The sequence below is a fragment of the Sphaeramia orbicularis genome, chromosome 13 (genome assembly GCF_902148855.1).
Source record: "Sphaeramia orbicularis chromosome 13, fSphaOr1.1, whole genome shotgun sequence".
Lineage (NCBI taxonomy): Eukaryota > Metazoa > Chordata > Actinopteri > Kurtiformes > Apogonidae > Sphaeramia > Sphaeramia orbicularis.
Window position 1 is genome coordinate 10,682,071 of NC_043969.1, and position 20,744 is coordinate 10,702,814.

At 36.2% G+C, this 20,744-nt stretch overlaps 1 protein-coding gene and 1 long non-coding RNA gene across 2 annotated transcripts; both read left to right on the plus strand.

Annotated features, from left to right (window-relative positions):
- Positions 1-3,148: 3,148 nt before the first annotated feature.
- Positions 3,149-3,680, plus strand: LOC115431725 (uncharacterized). The gene is made up of 2 exons (XR_003937131.1): positions 3,149-3,303; positions 3,403-3,680. It is a non-coding gene; the product is annotated as an uncharacterized LOC115431725 (long non-coding RNA).
- Positions 3,681-4,860: 1,180 nt separating this feature from the next.
- On the plus strand, positions 4,861-11,261 carry LOC115431071 (T-cell surface glycoprotein CD3 gamma chain-like). Its single transcript, XM_030151320.1, has 7 exons — positions 4,861-5,052; positions 5,382-5,451; positions 5,621-5,638; positions 5,767-5,955; positions 6,135-6,281; positions 10,364-10,428; positions 10,551-11,261. Exons 2-7 carry the CDS (start codon positions 5,382-5,384, stop codon positions 10,608-10,610), a joined length of 549 nt encoding a protein of 182 aa, XP_030007180.1. The 5' UTR covers positions 4,861-5,052; the 3' UTR covers positions 10,611-11,261.
- Positions 11,262-20,744: the final 9,483 nt, after the last annotated feature.

Below are 20,744 nucleotides of genomic sequence, written 5' to 3' on the forward strand. Positions count from 1 at the left end.
TGACTGGAGGATCCATGGACTTCATGGCGCTCCTCATCCTCAGTCTAATCGTCCTTTGTCTAATGCAAAAAACAAAAGCAAGACCTTTGGTAAGACTAGAAACAGGCTGTGTTTATTGAGCAAATCAAATGGGAAATGTACTGTATGGGTGATGTACAGTTTAATAAGAAACATTTATTTAGGACAAAATCTCTTTGTGTCATGTTCCAGATGAGCCAGTGGAGATTCTGATGACCAAGAAAAGGTAAATAATGAGATGTGATGACTCTACAGACCAACATTTGGACCACTAAATTGTGCTAAACTAAATTGTGTATTTTTTTTGTGAGCACCTCATGTTTCTTGTCATGTATTGAGGGTAGAATGTGAGATATCTTGTTTAAAGCTCTTACGAGTGAAGGCAGGAGATTTCTATTGAATGCCATAAAAATAGCAGATTTATGTTTTAACCCTTTCATGCATAAATTATGAGAACCTTAATCAAGATTTTTTTTTTCCTGAGTGTTTTTATTCCTCTTTAGGCATGAAAAAAAAACCCAATGTGATTGATTTTTTTTTTTTTTTTTTTTTTTTTTTTAAATCAACCTGTTTTTCATGGAGTTACAAATATGTCCACTCAACTACAACATGAATTTTATTCTTGAAGCAAAGAAACATGTATTTAAAACCCAATATCATAAAGTGATATGAAAATAGTGAAATGAAACCATGTTTAATGCAGCTAATCTGATGTTTTCTCACATTTTAACATATTCTAATATTAGTTATTACTCACTTCATGGAGATAATATGCAAAAAATAAATATCAACAATTGATTTCCACTCAAGAACCAATCAAGAACAGCAAAGTTACAGTAATGTTATGAATTGCAGTTTATGAGATGATGCATAAGTGTCCACTGTGCTGGTTAATATGGAACTAAAACAACAAAACCCATGAATATACAAGATTAAAGCTGTAGAGTAACTGTCCACTGTAGTGACCACTATGCATGAAAGGGTTAATGTAGACTAAAATGATGAAAATAACAAGGAGTCGGTCCCCCCCCCCCATCGCTTTCCACTCGGACCTGATGGAAAGTTATGGGGGGGTGAACCGGGACACCAAGCCGCTCCTCCACGGATCTAGTTCTGAGTAATGCTTTCCATCAGGTCTGACAAATAAATGAATACACATTTGCACTCTTCTGCTGTTTATATTTTCTTTAATGCTGGTGAATGTCATTGTATTTGACTTCATTAATGCCAACTCCCATCACCGCGGTCGTGTCCTGTCAGGAAGCCGGGCTACAGGCTCCGAGCGCCGGTGTGCTTGAAGAGCTTGATCCGTGCATGAAGCTGGGCTTGGAGGTCAGAGCACAGTTTGGTTCTGATTTCTGTAAACAAAACTAGTTCCATGATCCGTAATAGGAACCGGTTACGTGAACAGAAACAACTTCACTCTCCCCTGAGAGGTTTTCAGCAGCAAAGGTAGAAGGAGCTCCTGCCTGGATCAGGGACCACTGTTCCACTGACACAGAGAAACAGAGCCGAATTTTATTTTATTTTATTTTATTTTTTCTCCAGAAAACAGTATCTCGTAAACTCAGAAAAACAGAGCAAATTTATTTTTTTCAGAAAACAGTATCTCATTAATTCAGAAAAACAGCGCCGATTTTTTTTAAACTTATTTTTTTCTCGTAATTATGAGATAATTATGTCACATCTGCTACCAGACATTAGTCTGGTTTTGTCTGTCTTGTCTGTTTTGTCTGACACTTCCTGTTTTATTTTGTTAAGTTCTCCTCGTGTGTCATGTCTGCTGTCTTTGCTTCCTTTCCCTAATCATTTCCACCTGTGTGTGATTACCTGTCCCCGCCCTGATTTGTTCCACCTGTGTCTCATTGTCTTCCCTCCCTCTTGTGCATTTAAGCTCTGTGCCAGTTCGTATCACCTTGTGTGTTACTTACCAGTGTTTTTGGATCGTGTTTGTTTGTCTGCCTAATCTTTGACCCGGATTGTTCTTCAAGACGTCTGCCTTTCACCCGTCCCCTGTCTGTACCTCTGCTACCGCTGATTCTACGTGTGTTCGACCTTTCTGCCTGTTTTGCTGGTACATGAGCTAGTCTATTCCCAATGTACTGTTGCCTATCCATTTGCCTTATTACCGTGTATGACCTGGTCTGTTTACTGACATCCCTCTGCTCTCCCCTAGTCGGATACCCGACGTGTGTTTTCGGTCTGGGCTGTGAGGGTCCGTCTCTGGTCCGCCTCACAAACCCTGTGAAGAACCCTGAACTCTGTGACCTCAAGAATCTGTATTCTATCACTATCCAAGACTTGTCAGTTAAACCTGTGTTCAATAAACATTGTAAACTTTTACGTCTGCTTCTGGGTCTTGCATTTGGGTTCAGTCCCCGTACACAGATCTTTACAAATTATCTCATTAATTCAGAAAAACAGAGCCGAAATTATTTTTTTGTGTGAATGCAATACGCTTCCGTACAAATGTGCAATTTGAACAATATTCTGCCTGTTACTAAATGTTTGGTGCATTTATGGATCCACTGTGATCTGTAGTTGTGTTAATAATAAGCGATGGAATATTGTAGAAATTGTTCAAATTTTAGTTCCAAACTCCGAAATTTGAACAATATTCTGCCTGTTACCAAATGTTTATGTAACACTGTGTGTAATGTACATGTATAAATAGTAAGTCGAGGCATAATATTGTTAAAATTGCACTAATTTTTCAAATGAAATTTCTGTTTTTTCAGGTTATTCACATCTTTTTTTCCAAAATGTAAATATTTTCATTATTTAATTGGGGTTTTTTGTACTAAAACAAAAAGAAAAACTTGGATTTGTCATTATTTATAGGCTATTAAGTCATTATTTTACTGGTCCGGGCTGGTTGAGATCAAATTGGGCTAAATATGGCCCCTGAACCAAAATGAGTTTGTCTTATAGGGTTGGATGTGGCCTGATAGGTGAGGCCAGGTCCTCCTCTCTCAGGAAGTGCAGTTTTCAACAGGAATATTTTAGAGTCTTTGAATAAGTCCGGGTCAATCCGGGTGCTAATTTACAGCTCTCGCTTCCTATATACTGAACACAATGGAATATAATTTCATAAGCAAGGAAAAATAAGTGCAAGTAACAATACTACAGTGTCCTTGTAGAGACATTATTGCATCTCTGTTGCATTTCCTCCATTTTTTCCTGCATTACTTCTCACAGCCCGAGAGACTGCCCAGCAGAGCAGTGTGGGAGAGAAGAAAGAGGAAGAGGAGGAGGAAGATCTGTCTTTAGCCTACGCCGCCAGAGGTCAGTGAAATGGATACTAATGCACATCCTGCAACTTTTCATTTATTTTTCGTTGCTGCCTCCCTCCTGAATATCTTTTTTTCCCCTGATCATTCGCAGGTTTTGCCAGATATCCAATGGTGGGTTACATCTATAAGGTGAACAGCACAAGCAGTGAAGAAATCTGGCTGTGACTGATCTGAAACTACCATACAAACACACATACATGCATGAAGAATACTTACATCAGTGCAGCTGTCCTTCAGGTCACTCAGAACAACTGCCAGTCAGTCCGTCAGTTACTTTTGAGCTGGATCAGGTTGACACAAAGGTCATTCTGTCCATTTCTGGACCACATACACTAAACATACTGTTACTACTAATACTGTTTCTCTGATGAAAAATCCACCATGAACATGAGTGTCATGTTAAACAGACACAAAACATTGAATGCTTTGTCTCTGCATTAACAACTTAACAATGTCATGCCCCTACCAGTGAAGTATGAACTCAGACGTATGTTTTGACATTATTTCCTCCCTACAGTGTGTAGCCACATACTCATAATGTCCTGTTTAATGGAATGCATTTACTGTTCTATGCTTACATCACAATATCCAAAAGGATGCGCTGTGCGTGAAATTTTACATTTTGACAAATAAAATAAATCTAAACAAGATGGTTCATTATAATGAAGTATGTATTTGTATATGGACATGTAACATGTCATGTACTGTATATTTGTATGTATATGTGTATAAAAGAGGATGTCTAATAATAAAGATAATATTGAAATTGTATGAAATAAATGCAGGACTTTTTTCTTTTGTCTCTCAGCAGGGGGAGCTCTAAGGTGCTTTTGATGGAAAACATGGAGGACTTTGTGTTAGTCATAAAGCAATGCTGTGTGTCAGACATAGTTGTAGGGATGAATGTGTGTACAAGTGTGTTTGGTGAAACGTTAGATAATTCTGACACTTTTTCATAGAATAGCAGGTGCAAGAAGGAAAAAAAACATTGTGTATCTTCAGGTTACACTTAGTGTGTGTTGTGCGTTTTGTGTCTGCCAGGTGTTAGCTCTAGGTCGCAGGTTGTTGTGGCTTCTCCTGACACAGGAAGTTGTGTTGTGTTGTTGTGTTGTATTGTGGGAGTATTTCTTCGCTCTCTGTTCTGAGCAGGGTATGAAGGTTGCCACACACAATGGGACCCACTTTAACACCACACAGGGCATTGAAATATTCATCTGAACACACACAGTTATGTTCATGTGTTTGTATTACCAGATGGAGCTGCTTAACACATCTCCCAAAGCAGCAATGCGCAGTGTTACCAGATGAATCTGTCTTCTCAACTAAGTGAAAGCTGATTATGAGTTCATTTTCACAGGACGTAGAACATTTTCTTCCCACGATACTCTTCATGCCTTTTTGGTCAAAAAGAAAACTGATTTCATATGATGAAAAATGACATCATGGTCGATCATACGTAACAAATTGGAACTTGAATTGAACATGGTCTCAGACAGCAGTTGAATTACATTTCAAAGAGGAACTGAACAGATACAACTAAATAAACCCCACATACAAACTTAGAGTTACCAACATAAGATATTAAGTTTTCCAATGTAGTCGGATGCAAAGTAAACCAATCACACGCGTACTTCCTGCTTGCTCACACACATACACACACATACACACATGTACAAGCTAAGACAGTGACGAGCAGTATCTGGATTCTTTGACAGTGAGAACAGCAGCTCTTTATTTCACGGTCAGTAATTTTATTTAACTCTTTTGTTTTTAGGTATGATGATATTATTCTTGTTCAGTTCAGCATGTGCTCAGTAAGTTAAACAGAAAATTACACCCAGTTATTTATTTTATATATGTATATATAGCCTATGTTTTTAAGAAAATAAATAAAACCTTTAGCCAGTTTGGGATTTTTGAGTATCTATAAGTACTGAAAGTTATAATATCAAACTCGATGATCTGTTAAAAAGGAGAATAAAATGGTTGACCGATGAGCAGAAAATGGCGAGCTTCCTGTTTTCTTGCTTACTAACAGTGATGTGAATTATTTCCATCTGCCATCAACAGATGAGTAAAAACACAATAAATCTGAAGGTGTTACTGCCCAGGTGTTTGCTTCTGCTTTGGACACTGACTGGTATGTTATTTTTATTTTAAATGAAATTACATGTAATATAAGAGATAGTAATTTCAACCATCTTATATTAACTGGTTACAACATGTGCGGTTGGACTTCCTAGTTTCATATTATACACCACTTTAACTAAAATGACTCGTTTTTATTCTTTTTCCATCTTCTCTCACAGCATTTGTCAGTAGTGAAGGTAAGGAGAATAACTGTTTATGGGAGGTTTACAATGGCGGCATATATGCAATTGTGTGACAGTAAAAGTATTCCATTCGGTAAATTTCCAATGTTTGTGATTCTAATTTTTATATTTTTCCTCCTCAGACAAAGAAATCCAAGTGGGCTCTTTATCTGATGGGATAAAGTTGACTTGCCCTGATGGTCAAACCTTGCATCGGGGTGACGTCGAGATTAAGACTGAGAAAATAGACTACAAAGATGAAAACACAGGAGAGTACATTTGTAAAACGGATGGTGGAGACACAGGAAAAGCAATCTTTGTGAAATTCCGCAGTAAGTTGTGCCCTTAATTGTGTGATTAAAACAATTATATCTTGTTCTTTAAAGATAACGCTACATGTCTGCATTCACATAAAATCTCCTTTATATTTATATTATATTTGTAATGAACAGTATTATACTTAAAAAAACACCCTGATTCTTAACACATCTCTGTTTGTGCATGTTTTCAGCCTGCGATAACTGTGTGGACTTGAACATGGCCTCTGTGAGTGGAATGATTGTTGGTGACATAGTGGCTACAATTGTGATAGGAGTGGCTGTTTATCTCATCGCATCTCAGGCAAATCGGACCGGCTCAGTCACATCCAACAAGAAAAGTAAATATCCATCCACCTTTGTATTGTAATTATACATCAGTTGTATATTGCACTTTCTAACAGCAGTTAATGAAAACCACCAGAGTGAAGCTAAATGACTACTTCCACACTACAAAAACAGCCCAATTAGAAAGAAGCCTGATTCTTAAATATAATTAAATGGTCTTGTTTTTACAAAATAGAAAATATGCTTAAAACTAGAGTAAAAACATAGAAAAAAAAGTATTAACATGTCCTAATGTGAACAAGTTATGTTGTCTATTTTAAAAATGAGGTTTTTACATTATTAGAAAAGTTGTTCAGTGTTAAAATAAAGGGAAAAAAAACAGTCATGTTCCTCTTCTTAGATATTACTCAAACTATTGTCTTTGCTTCTTCCCTATTTAGTCAAGATTAATATTAGCTGGAATATGTTATTAAAACAACCTTGCTGTTTATTTTCTTAAAAGAATTTGCCCTTTTTCAGAATTTATTTTTTCCCTGCTTATGTTCATTATATTAATTTATTTGGTTCAAACTACCAGAATTAATATTAATATTATATTCTTTAATTTCACATTGGCATATACTGTGGTGATGGCCTAATTCTCAATAGAAGTGAAAAATTAGTGATGTTGAAAGCAATTAATCCTGTAAACAATAAAAAACAACAAAAATATTTGAAAAGGATTGAAAAAGGCAAATGAATAAATAAACAAATGAATAAATAAAAAAAGTTTAAACAAAAACAGGTCTTGATAAAATATGTTGAAATTAAAACTTTGGATTGCCCTTCGGATACAAACGATTTTTGTTCTTAAGCTTTTTTCTACCTTCTGCTCCATGTTGCAGGTGTAGAGTAAAAGCAGATTTTCCAAAATCAGTAGCAAAAGGTGGCATTTAAAGTAAAATGAAATCATTTAAGAATATTCTATGGGTGCCTGTATTAAAAGAAAATAATGAGGTGATGTGTCTCTCATGTCTTACACAGAGCGAGCCGCCACAACTCCAGCATACAATTCACAATGCTGGGTAGTATAGTTATTGCAAGTAGAGAATATCAACACAATCTAAAACTGATAAGAAGGTTGACTCAATAATTATCTTCCCACAATGAAACAGAGAGCTGTTTATTTCAATAAAAGAGACCGTGATTTTTTTCCCCTCAGTTTAGGCATTACATCGCATCACGTTTAAAAGCTTGTGTTTCATCAATCTACCATCACTGGTACTTAATCTCTTCAACTCTTTTACTCTCGTATAAAAGTCATTGTTATCATAATCAATACTTCTTGCTCCGAAGGAAAACATTTTGAGAGCAACTTCCAAATCAGCTAAAAACCACTGAAGAGACGTAATCTGTGACCGATCAGAATCTGCTGATCTGCCGTACAATAGAGGAGTGTGTCATCTGCATAAAGATGAATTTTACATCCAGTAGCAGCTGATAAAATGACAGTTATATACAGTTGTGGAAAAAATTATTAGTCCATCAAAAGTCATCCAAAACAACGGTTATGCAATCAAGTACTAATTACTGTGTGTATCACGTGACTAAAACAGACAGAATAGAAAACATGGGATGCCTAAAAGCACTGTTTTTGTCAGTACAATGCCATAGCTAATGATGTAAGAACCTAAATGATTTTTGGTTATTAGCAAGAAAACCATGGAAAATGGCTACATATCAGCTCTTAAATTAAACTCTTATGAGATATTTTTGTTGTTGTCATTATATTTGTCCAAAAAAAATTACCTTTAGTTGTACCAGACATTAAAATGAACAAGAAATTGAAGAAAACAAGGGGCGGTCTAATTGTTTTTTCCGCAATTGTATATGCCAGGGGTCAGCAACCCTGGTCCTAGAGAGCCACTATCCTGCATGTTTTAGATGTATCCCTCTTCCAACACACCTGATTGAAATGATCAGCCTATCATCAAGATCTGCAGAAGCCTGACAACCACTGTCAGGTGTGTTGGAAGAGGGATACATCTAAAACATGCACGATAGTGGCTCTCTAGGACCAGGTTTGCTGACCCCTGGTATATGCAGCGTGAATAGCACAGGTTCCAATACTGATCCTTGTGGGATGCCTTTAATTTTCTCAACCGACTCAGATTTATCGACGCCTCTTTAAAAGTAATGCATGACCAACTGTGAAATTCTTTGGCTAGATCAATGAAAAGAGCTGCCCAGTCTTTCTTGATATCCAGAACAGTGAACATATCATTTAGGACATGAGGGGCGACAGAATTAGTGCTATATTTTTCTCCAAGCCTTGATCAATGTGTAAATAGAACAGTGTCAAGAAAGGAATAAATTGATCAAATTGTTATCGAGCAATTGAAGCATCTTTACTGGAGAGGATAATTTAACTTGTAGATGTGGTCAGATATTCCACCATTTTTATGATGCTTTAAGGTGTTACTTTAGTCGCTTTACATATCTTAGGGACCAGTAAGTGATTTATAAGTTTTAACTAGCATGGATCAAGTTTATCCTCACAAAGCGAGTCTGTAAATTTTGTAGTTACAAATGCATTTACAGCATCAGTAGAAGCAAACTGAAGCCTTGGCCCAGCAGCACAACAGGACTTTTATTAGTTGTGTCAAATACATTGTCTTCAGATGCAAAATGCTTTTTGAATGGTACACAGATCTCAGTACACATCCAGCCTGCCATGGTGACCAAAGAAACTGAAAAGGATGAATGTTGCCTCAGAGAACTGCTTACTTTCCTAAAATTCACCTGGATTTAATTACAATTTTAGTTTTACAGGCCACACTGCAAAAATCTAAATCTTACCAAGTGTATTTTTCTCATTTCTAGTCAAAATATCTCATCACACTTAAAATAAAACATAATCACTTAAAGCAGGGGTGTCAAACTCATGTTAGTTCAGGGGCCACATACAACCCAATATGACCTGCAGTGGGCCGGATGATTAAAATAATAACACAATAATACAAAAATAATATCAATTCCAAAATTTGTATGTCTAATTTCTATGTTTTAGAGTGAAAAAAGTAAAATTATATTATCAAAAATTTTACATCCTTTAAAAAAAAATGTGGATAAATATGAACAACTATGACCAAAATGAAATTTTGTTAAGAAAAAATGTGCAATTTTAACAATTTATGCCATTATTTGGCCTCAGCTTCTCACTTTCACATGTTCATTACTTCTTACAGATCACAGTGGATCTACAAATACACAAAACCTTTAATAACAGACAAGAATATTGGTACAATTATTTTTAATTCTTTTAAGACATTTCAGGTTGTTCATATTTGTTCAGGTTTTTCACATTTTTTGTGAAAGGCTAGTCTGTAAATGTTAATTTACAATTTTTACAATTTTTTTTACAATTTTTGTGTAATTTTCCTTTTTTTTACACTAAAACAAAGAGAAAAATTTGTGGTTTTCATTATTTATAGTTTATTATGATAATATTTCACCCACTTTAGATGGAAATGACCTAAAATTATTTTGACATCCGTGATAGTTAATATCTTCAGTGTAATTTTTGTGTTTCACTAATTCATCCCGCAGGCCAGACTGGACCCTTTGGCGGGCCGGTTTTGGCTACCAGACCGCATGTTTGACACCCCTGACTGAAGAGTAACTTTTCAGCGAGATATAAGAACTTATTTTTAGATAACAGATCTTGAAAATCTTATTTCAAGAAATCTTACCAAGATCATTTTTACTTGTTCCATTGTCAGATTTTTTTTTTGCTTGAATTAAGCAAAAAAAAAAAAAAAAAATCTTGAATTAGCCAAAAAATAAATAAAAAAATCTGGAATTAAGCAAAAAACAAAACAAAACAAAACAAAACAAAACAAAAAAACAATCTATCAATGGAACAAGTGAAAATTATCTTGGTAAGATTTCTTGAAATAAGATTTTCAAGATCTATTGTCTAATATAATATGTGCTAATATGTTCTTATATCTCACTGTGATTATGTCTTATTTTAAGTGTGATGAGATATTTTGACTACAAATGAGAAAAATACACTGGGTAAGATTTTGATTTTTGCAGTGGAATGATAATTACTATGCTAACTATGCTAATACGGATATATTTTTCTTTAAAGGCTCTGATAGACAACATCTCATGCCCAATGAAGTAAGCAACAGGCCCACCAATGATCAATACCAGGTGAGTGAAATGTGAAGCCCTTAATCTGGCCGTGAATGTGATTTCCATATGTAAATAAATCTGATAGATGACGCTCTCTCTCTCTCTGTGTTCCTTTCTTTATCACGCCATTCCTCCCTCAGCAACTTCGATACAAAAAGGGTCAGAAGGACACCTACGACGTACTTACCAACAGAAGATAGAAGTGGCCATGGACCAAGCAGTTGAATACAGTACATACACTCACATATGTACTAGAAAGTCTAATAAAAGACTCATTAGTTAGATTTCTACTCCCAGTCATGCCTTATTATGTCAGTCAATACCAGTTTTTTTCCAGTGTTATCAAACTATTTTTTCTCCAGTGAGTGTTATATAATGCTGTATTATCTTTTAGTGTTTATTAGCTTACTTACAATGGAGCAATATTTAGTGGAAGGAAACTAAAAGGTGACATTAGCTTAAGCTGAATTATTTTCTCGAATATTTCCATTTTATTTCCATTTCCACCCTGAAGAAGGCTCATGCTGACACACGTTGGTGTGTTTTTTACTCCAGCCCCTATAAACTGATCTACATGCCCTCATGAAATAAAGGCTTTTTAAATTTTCTACATTTTCCAACCAAATGAGTGCCTGGATTTTTATCTTTTTCCAGTTGTTCTTGCCCTCTCCAGGAGCACCTTTGGTTTGCTAGATACCAGTAGCTCTATGCTTAATTGTTTTTTTGCCTTTTTATTTCCACTTTATGTTGCGTTGTGGTTTTGCTTCATTATCCAACTTCATATCTCTATTTAAAAGTGTTATATGTGGCAGCTTTTTATTTGACAATAAAGCTATGTGGTAATCCTTGGGCATTGCTCCTCATTATTTAATTGATTTCAATCTGAATTTAGATCCTAAAGACATCAAATTGTGCACATTAACCAAACATCCATCATCGACCAAAAGCATCTACTGATCTAAAATGTTTAATATCTATTGATGTACTATCTATCAATACATGTAAATAATTGGTGTAAAATACAGTTTGTCATCTTTTCATGGTCATCAGATATGACCCATTTGGACGTTCAGAGGCTCTGTGGTGAACGTGAAAACACCGTCGTCTTCTACAACATTGATTCACCAGTAAAACCCATGAAGTTTGGTCAATGACAGTGGATGCACACACTTGTTTTATGTTCAGTATTTGATAGATTTGCTGAAAAAGTCACGTTTTCTTCAGTTTTCTCTGTTTTTGATATAATAACCCTCAAATGGGGGCAACTGTGGCCTAGATGGCTGGAGAGTCGGCTTGTGACCAATGGGTCGCAGTTCGATTCCCTGGACTGGCAGAGTTGTTGTCACATGTGCCCTTGAGCAAGGCACTTAACCCGCCATTTGCTCCCCAGGCGCCTGATATGGCAACCCCACTGCTCCTAGTACGCAGTGTGTGATGCATGCATGATCTAATGATGGATTAAAGGCAGAAGACAAATTTCAGTGTGCAGTGCATGTGCATGTTTACGTGTGTAGCAGCTATTTGTCATCAAAATTAAATCAGCTTAAAGGTGAATGAACTTAAGACTGTAACATAACTCAAATAACCACTAGATCAGTGGTTCGATCGAACCCTAGGGGTTTGGTGAGTCAGTCTCAGGGGTTCAGCGGAGGTCAAGACACACACTCGACAACAGCAGAAGTCACACTGATTTGCAGTAAATATTCATTATTATTGTAGCCTGATGGAAATTAGGTGATGGGTGTGTGTTAAAATGTGTGAATGCGCATATGAAACTGGTGGGGTTCAGTACCTCCAACAAGGTTAAGAACCACTGCACTAGATGCACCATGGGTTTGTGGTTTACGCAGTCAGAAATACAGTGTCCATATCATAGATATAGTTCAAGTGGTTTATTTTCAAGATTTTGCAGGCAAACAACAACTGAGGTCTTTTGTGCTGTCTCTCCTGCTCATCCTGTCTGTCTGATCGTCTGGTAAAAAACCTTAGGCCCACCCAGGTGCATGCTGGTCTAACTTTGTGCTCCCTACTTATACCCATGTGCCCACGGTCTGAGCCAATAAGAAAACACAAAACAAAAAGGTGCTAAATACTGAAGAATGAGAGCAATAACCATAAAAAAATCCCAAAAAATATTAAACAAACAAAAAGTAAACAAATCAAAATAAACAATTAGCAAAAAATATTAAATTAGTAAACAAAAAAGGTAAATGAACTTTAAACAAAAAACTTAACCGACAAATAGCTCCTACAACGTGTATGAACCCCTACTGACAAAATAAATAATCTTAATAAAGAATCTTAATCTTAACTTTAATCTGATCTTTAATGAACATCCACAATCAGTGGAAACACCGTCATCTTCTACAACATTAATTCACCAGTAAAACCCATGAAGTTGGATCAGTGACAGTGGATGGAGACACTTGGTTCATGTTCAGTTAATGATAGATTTGCTGAAAAAGTCAGTTTTTCTTCAGTTTTCTCCGTTTCAGATAAAATAATCCTCAACTTTAATCTGAGTTTTTGTGAACATTTACATGATCAGTAAATTAAATACAAGAAAATACTTGATTTTCATTGAAAACTCACAAAATTCAAAATACAATGTATTACAATAAATGGAATAAATCACTTAAAAAAGGTTAAATAGAGAGAAAAATTCATTTGGGAACTACTTCAAAAGTCCCACTGGGTCTTTATGGGTTAAAAGCTGTCAGAGAAGGAAAAGTATATATGTAATACAGAGCATTTGCTGAAAAAATTATCAAACTACTGCTGTAATTGATGCACCAATAAAAAAAAATAATCTAGTCATGCTGTTGCAACAAATGGGGACATTTTTATTCATTTTGTATTGTATTATGGTATTGCTTCAAGAGCTTTTGTATTATTCATTTTACTGAGGGGTGCAGAACAGTGTGAGTTTAATTGGTTCATAATTAAACTTTCCTCCAGTACAGATTGGATCGGATCATTGCATCAGATTGGTGCTTTTCCAGGTTTCCTTATCTACAGTATTTAAATCATCATGTCACTGATATGGTAGTCATTACAATAATCCCTGTGTTCTAAAATAGTTTTTGCCAGAATCATTGCTTATTTCGCACAAAAACATATTTCACCACATTCAGACAAATTCTTAAATGCCACCAGTGACTATCATTTCAACATAATATTCTGATTGAAGATGACTTTATAATTGTTCTGAACTTTTAACTCAATTTGTCTGGTGACTTTAATTACTTTTCAGATTATTTTTTCCCTTCCCTGTCCAGAAAAAAACATGTAAAGTCAAAAATGTGTCTTTGTGAGAAAGTGAAGGACTATTATATCCTTTATGTCCTTTATGAAAAGATTCTGCTTCTTCTTATGCAAAATAAACTCTTTAAAAATGTTTTGCAGTTGCTGGAAAATGCATTTTCACAAGATAGATAGATAGATAGATAGATAGATAGATAGATAGATAGATAGATAGATAGATAGATAGATAGATAGATAGATAGATAGATATTTTACTGTGTCACATTAAAAGATGTTTAAGAAAGATGTAGCGCTCACAGGACAGTGATGCTGCAAACATGATTTTATAGAATATGATGCATTGCTGTAGTTCAGTGTTTGTCCAACTGTGGGGCAGGCCCTTGGGGGGGGGGGGGGGGCTAATGTTGTAGTGTTGGAGCACCCTGCACTCATTTTAGGGACATATAACAAACAAATCTACAAAGAGACAAAGAGTTTAGGTTTGGAGAGTGGACAAGGATTTAACTGGAAAAAAAAGAAGTACAATATGCCTGTTTTTGCACAGTTTGTACTTTAATGTTCTGAGATGTGCAATGGAAACGGGCTCACTGATCCACTGATATTGTTAAAATGTTTATCTTTGTTACCAAAATGTGTTTGTTGTTCTACAAAAAGTAACTTTATCATCATAGTTGTAAGATAATTGCACATTTATTATTTTTATTTGGTAAAATATTGTCTCTGGGAGCAGTCTTGTTGAATTTATTTGTTTTGTTCAAGCAAAAATCTAAGTTATTTTTAATTTTCACAACAAATTATTCAAGGAAAAGCAAAAAGTATTGTTACAATATTGATGTGTATTTTAATAAATGTTATAATTGCAACACTTTTACAATGTTATTGGGGTTGAAAAAGACAGAGAACCACTGCTGTAGTTTAACCTGAACCCATTTCTCAGCCTACCATCTGAAAATAATATTCCCAGGATGAATGGAGAATATTTCACAAACAACATTTTTCTCAATAAGTTTGGGTTCAATAGAAAGGTAACGACTGTGAAATGGATGTAAGTGTCAGAACCATTGTCAAATAAAAACAAACACAGTAAATCACCTAAAAATCCTGGGTTATCATGGGTTAGTAACTATATTCCTCTTATTCTTCCTATTTATACACATCAGTAATCACCACTGAACAGGTTCAGTGATTACATCCTCTCAGTTACACTTCATCTATCAGGAGTAAACCAGTGTCACAATCATGAAGAAGTAAAACTTTTTTTGTTTTTTCAAACTTAATGGAAAACAGTGTGCAATAGTAAAACACTGGCAGGAAATCTGTTTTTTTTTAGAAACTGTCACTTCACTGAGGTTTTTCTACTACTGCTAATTTCATCTGAAAATCCAAGCAACTCCACCTGCACTTGAACACAACAGTTCACATCTTTAACCCCAACTGGTCAAGGCAGACGGCCATCCTCCAGGAGTCTGGGTCTGCTCGAGGTTTCTGCCTGTTAAAGGGAAGTTTTTCCTCGCCACTGTCACCAGTCACAAGTGTTTGCTCCTGGAGGATTCTGTTGGGTTTCTGTAAATTGACTTAGAGTCTGGTTTTGACCAACTCTATATATAAAATGTCAAGAGATAACTTTCTTGTGATCTGGCGCTATATAAATAAAATTTGATTGATTGAGTGATTTAATTGGTTTTCCCCTGTAAGTCGCTTTGGAAAAAAGCGTCTGCCAAATGCGTAAACATAAACATAAACATAAACATCTCTCAGTAGAAAACAAATGAACAAATGTCTTTGGTTTAATTCCTCATTTAGAAACCAGCATAAAATTCCAAAATGTCACCCTATATAATGCCAAAAAAGTTAGATGGAGAAAGTTTTTTTTTTTTTTCTGTGAGATAGTGTTTTTCAACTTTGGGGTTGGGACCCAATGTGGGGTCGCCTGTAATTTCTAGTAATTGATAAAAATTTAAATGAAAACTTACCAATAAAAAATATATGTTGAGTTGCGAGACACAATCCCAACACATAACAAACATGACAAACTCTGCAGCTGACACTGAAACACTGTGGTTCTGTTTATCGTTCAGATGTTCACTGTGGTTGGTTTAAGATGCTGCAGCTCTTTCATAATTCATAGTTTGAGTTATTGTTTGTTCAGTATTAATTGTCAGCCTTATAAATCCAAGCTTGTAAATCCAGACTGTACATATTCTGACCAAGGAAAATAAAATTCTCACTTTGTGCAGTAATCTACACCTGGCTTTTCTGCCTCTGTCCATAATAATATACATTATATAGACTAAATGTCATCTAAAATTGACATTTAATAGCAACATAGTATAGCAAACTATTACATGATCAAAAGCACAGAAATTTTAGCCAAAAAAAAAATTGTTGGGTCATCAGAAATTTGTGATGTTAAAATGGGGTCACGAGCCAAAAAAGGTTGGGAACCACCGCTTTAAGCTAAGTTTTTGCATAATTGCACTGATACATTCATGCTGGAAAGCTTCTGAATAGTCTTTTCAGTAATGCTTTACTTGAGGGTCTAGTTTATAATGCATTAAGCGCACATTCATAAGACATTATAATGCATTTATAATATAGGCATAATGTATTGTAAATTCAGCTTTCATTATGTTTTATATATTCCAAACCAAAGTGACAACAGTGTTTGTAGGAAGAATCTCAAGTCCTGGGTTACAGAACACATTCTAGCCATCATAACTCTAGCCACTTATAAAGACACAGAGAACTGCTGTGGCATGTAGTTTCTGAAACTGAATAATGCCTTATAAACATCAATAATAAGTTACAGGATGACTTTAAGAGCTTTTAGTAAAGTGACAACACTGTATAAGGTTATTAGCAGTTGTATGATATTTTAACACATGTATGATGACGTATGAGCAGTATGTTTTGGCTCTAAGTAAAGTGTAAGTCAAAAATTATACATCAAAGTGTTCTTAATAACTCTTTATTTTGCAAAAACAAAAAAACATTAAAAGAACACAGACAGGAAATAGAAGTGTTACATGTTGCTTTGTACATAAATAAAAAATAATGTGGCAGCACTAAATCTTTGTTAATTCAAACACATACTTTTTTTTTAATAAATATGAAATCCCTAAAATAGATGGGTATAGGGACCAGTGACAAAACCTAACAAAAGTTCCCCACCTAAAGAAATAAATTCCTTCACACTGCTTTGGTTTGGATGTATAAAACATTATAAAAGCAGAATTTATAATACATTATGCCTACACTTATAATACTTTATTAACCTTGGTAGAAGTTGTTGTACATGATCATAAACTGTTGTAATGACTTTTATAATGCATTATAAATGCATTATAATGTGTTATGTATGTGCGCTTAATGCATTATAAACTAGACCTTCAAGTAAAGTGTTACCGTGTTTTCTTAACACTTTCTGCATTTGAGAAGTTGAAATAAAACAATACACTACTGAGAGCAGCGCAGAATTATTACACAATAAGGGTAAAAAAGAAAGGGTTAAACCGGAAAACAGCAAGAGAAAGAGTGAGTTTGAAAAGATAAAAATGTTGAGCAGTCGTGAATAGATGTCAAAGAGGGAAAAGAGATGAAAAATTGGTGGTGATTGTGTGTATGTGTGTGTGTGCATGTGTGTGTGTGCATGTGGGGTAAACGCTATAGTGTCTTTTAGAGGGTGCGTTTCTGTTTTAGATAATTGAACGGTTTGAGTTGTTTGATCGCTGCTTGGAGTCTTTCACCATCTTCTCGACGCTGCTGCGACAAAACTACAGCCTGTATTGGAGCTTAGATAACGAATAGTGAGATCAAACACTGGAGCTTCGACTGCTGGCTTCAGAAACACAACCCTGATTAACACCCACACACACACACACACACACGCACACACACACACACACACACACACACACACACACACACACCCATGCACACATATACACACACACACACACACACACACACACACACACACACACACACACTGGTGGAGCAGATGTAGGTCTACATGTGGGAGCGGTTTGACTTAACTTAAGCGCATCATATACCCCCACCCCCCACCTTCTCTTCTGCTTCTTTGTTTTTGTCTCACAAAAACATACAGCAGATGTAGATGAAGATAACTGAGCAGCACATGTGGGAGTGTTTCCACTAAACACTACTCATCTGAGCTTTACAATATAATGCAGTTATTATTTACTTGGAGTCTGCCTGGAAATGTTATATTGCGTCGTAGTTCCCACTTTCATTTGCAATATCAGCAAAACTACGCTTATTCACTACTGGGGGAAAAAAAAAAATGACATTGTGGTGCATGTATGACACAGCATGTACAGATGTTTTTGGAGATGGAGACTTTGTCAGGTTTTCCAAGACATGATGAAACCCTAACATCAGAGTGAGTCGAGTGCATACTGACGGTATGTATGGGGCGAGTGTTGCGCATATGAGCTGTGGCTTTGAGACTGTTCATGAATCACATAGAGCTATCTTAGTATTGTTTCCGACCATGAGCAGAAAAAAAACAAAAAACAAAAAACAAGAACAATGAAGGCTGTGGGTTTTTTTTTTTTTTTATTAGTGATGTTTCATTTATCATAAGCCCAACCCATTACCAAGAAAAAAAAAAAAAAACTGTTAGAAAAGTCTCTCAAAACAGATCTTTTTACAGCGTAATAAACTGTAATTTTATAACATTAACATAATTATACAGAAAATTTTAACCCTCGAAGACCAAAAGCACCTACTAATCTAATGTTTAATGACTTTTCAACCATGAATCCTATCAATACACTTTAACAATTCCAGTAAAATACAGTTTATCATCTTTTCATAGTCATCAAATGTGACTCATACTGAACATGGAAACATCGTCATCTTCTTTAACATCGATTCACCGATAAAACCATGTTGTTCGACAAATAGCGTGGTTATAGACGCTTGTTTTTCTATTCAGTTGATGATATATTTTGCTGAGAAAAGTCACATTTTCTTCAGTTTTCTCTGCTTTGTCCTTGAATTTACTTTGACCTTTCCTGAACATCTACATCACAGGTGTCAAAAATGCAGGGGGCCAAAACCGGCCCACCAAAGGGTCCAATCTGACCCGCGGGATGAATTTGCAAAGTGTAAGTTAGGGCATCAAACTCAAAAATAAGATCATAATAACCCATAAATAATGACAACACCATTTTTTTTCTCTTCGATTTAGTGCAAAAAACATTAAATTACGAAAATATTTACATTAACATACTATCCTTTAAAGGTCCCGTATTATGCAAATCTCACTTTGTGACAGTTTTCTTATAGTAGTGTGTGTTGCAGTAGCCTCATTATGAGGTTGGAATTTGAAAACTGTCTGTTTCCTCCCTGCCTTGCTACACCACATGTTGTTAAACTGCCTGCTCAAACGAGCGAGTTTGAGTTGGCTCCGTTTATGACGACATAAGCGGATTTAACTCCTCCCCCTGACTGTGCCCCCACCCTGGCAAAGCGAGCCCCGCCCTGGCATAGTACCTCTTGGACAACAAACATGGCGAAGGCGAGACACGCAAGTTGTGGTGTTGTTGGCTGCACACACCAACACCATAGTTTATTTTTGCTCCCCACTTCCGAGCCTCTCCGTAAAAAGTGTCTGGATTCTATCTGTGATGGTCATGGACCAAACTACATTCCCAAACGCTTGTATGTGTGTCCCCGGCATTTCACGAACGAGTGTTTTTCGAACATGGGCCCATACAGCTCCGGTGTGGCATAAAATACGGACCTTGTAAAATATGGACCTATTTGGAATTTGCGCATGCGCGAGCGCAGCCTTACCGGATGTCAGGTTCAGCGACCCCTAACCCTAACCCCTAACCCCTAATCCTAACCCTAACCCAAAAGCGCACAATTCTACTCGCAAGGTACTTATTTCATAAACTGACATCCGGTAAGGCTGCGCTCGCGCAAATTCCAAATAGGTCCAAATTTTACAAGGTCCGTATTTTTTCCCACACCGGCTTAGCACAAAGACTCCGAATCAAGAAGGACGCAGTACCAACGCTTCGTGACCCAAGTCCAAGTGTGGGAGATGTAAGTTCTGATCATTTTTTTTTTGTATCTTTACTGCATAACCCTACATTACGGATAAGCTGGTGGTTGTTGATGTGTACGTTTAACGTTAGCATGGCAGCTAACATAGCTCGGTTACTGCTGCTAACGTTTGCGTCCCCGTTAACATGCAAGAGCTGATAATATCCAGAGACATTCAACAGAACTACTTTGAACACGGGCCTTTTGTGGTTGGCATCAGTAGAGTTAGCATCAAGCTTGTTAGTAGCTGCCTGCATTAGTGGCGGCAGGCGTCTTTCCGTGTCAGGTCCACGAACCCGACACAACACCGCCGTTTTCCGTCGGGGCTCAATCACGCCTCAAGGCAAAGAAAGCCAGTGTTTGGAAAGACGTTCTGTCTGAGACATGTGTATTGTAGACGACAGAGCCATGGCTTCAGTCAACATTAGCGCGTAGTACCGCTAGCGGAAGCCGCGTCCTCTCCCAGAGAGGGGAGGGGGAGTGGGCGTGGACAGATGCATTCATTTGCATACCCGGAAGCAGGCCCAGAAACAGCCTGTTTTGAGGAGGGCAGTGAGAGGGACTTTTTCGACCGCTGAAACTCCGAACAAAGGATGATTTTGGGGCGAACAAACTTAAATACTATGTTTTTGGGCTTCTGAGACCTATATGACGTGACTGAAAAATAGCATAATACGGGACCTTTAATAATAAAATGTGAACAACCTGAACAAATATGAACAACCTGAAATGTCTAAAGAAAATTAAGTGCAATTTTAACAATATTCTGCCTGTGACTAAATGTTTTGTGCCTTTGAAGATCTGATCTGTAATGCACATGTATATAAATATAAATGATAAATCGAGGCATAACATTGATAAAATTGTACTTATATTTCGTAACAAATTTCATTATTTTTTCAGGTTATTCACATCTTTTTTGTTTGGATAGTTTGTAAATGTAAATATTGGCATAATTGAATGTCATTTTTTGCACTAAAACAATTTGGAGT

What these genes read in the sequence shown, in the direction of transcription:
- LOC115431071 (XM_030151320.1), top strand. Translation starts at nt 5,382, where the DNA reads ATGAGTAAAAACACAATAAATCTGAAGGTGTTACTGCCCAGGTGTTTG. An exon ending in AGTCACATCCAACAAGAAAA is followed by an intron (nt 6,282 to 10,363) that starts GTAAATATCCAT and finishes TTTTCTTTAAAG; the next exon opens with GCTCTGATAGACAACATCTC. An exon ending in CCACCAATGATCAATACCAG is followed by an intron (nt 10,429 to 10,550) that starts GTGAGTGAAATG and finishes TTCCTCCCTCAG; the next exon opens with CAACTTCGATACAAAAAGGG.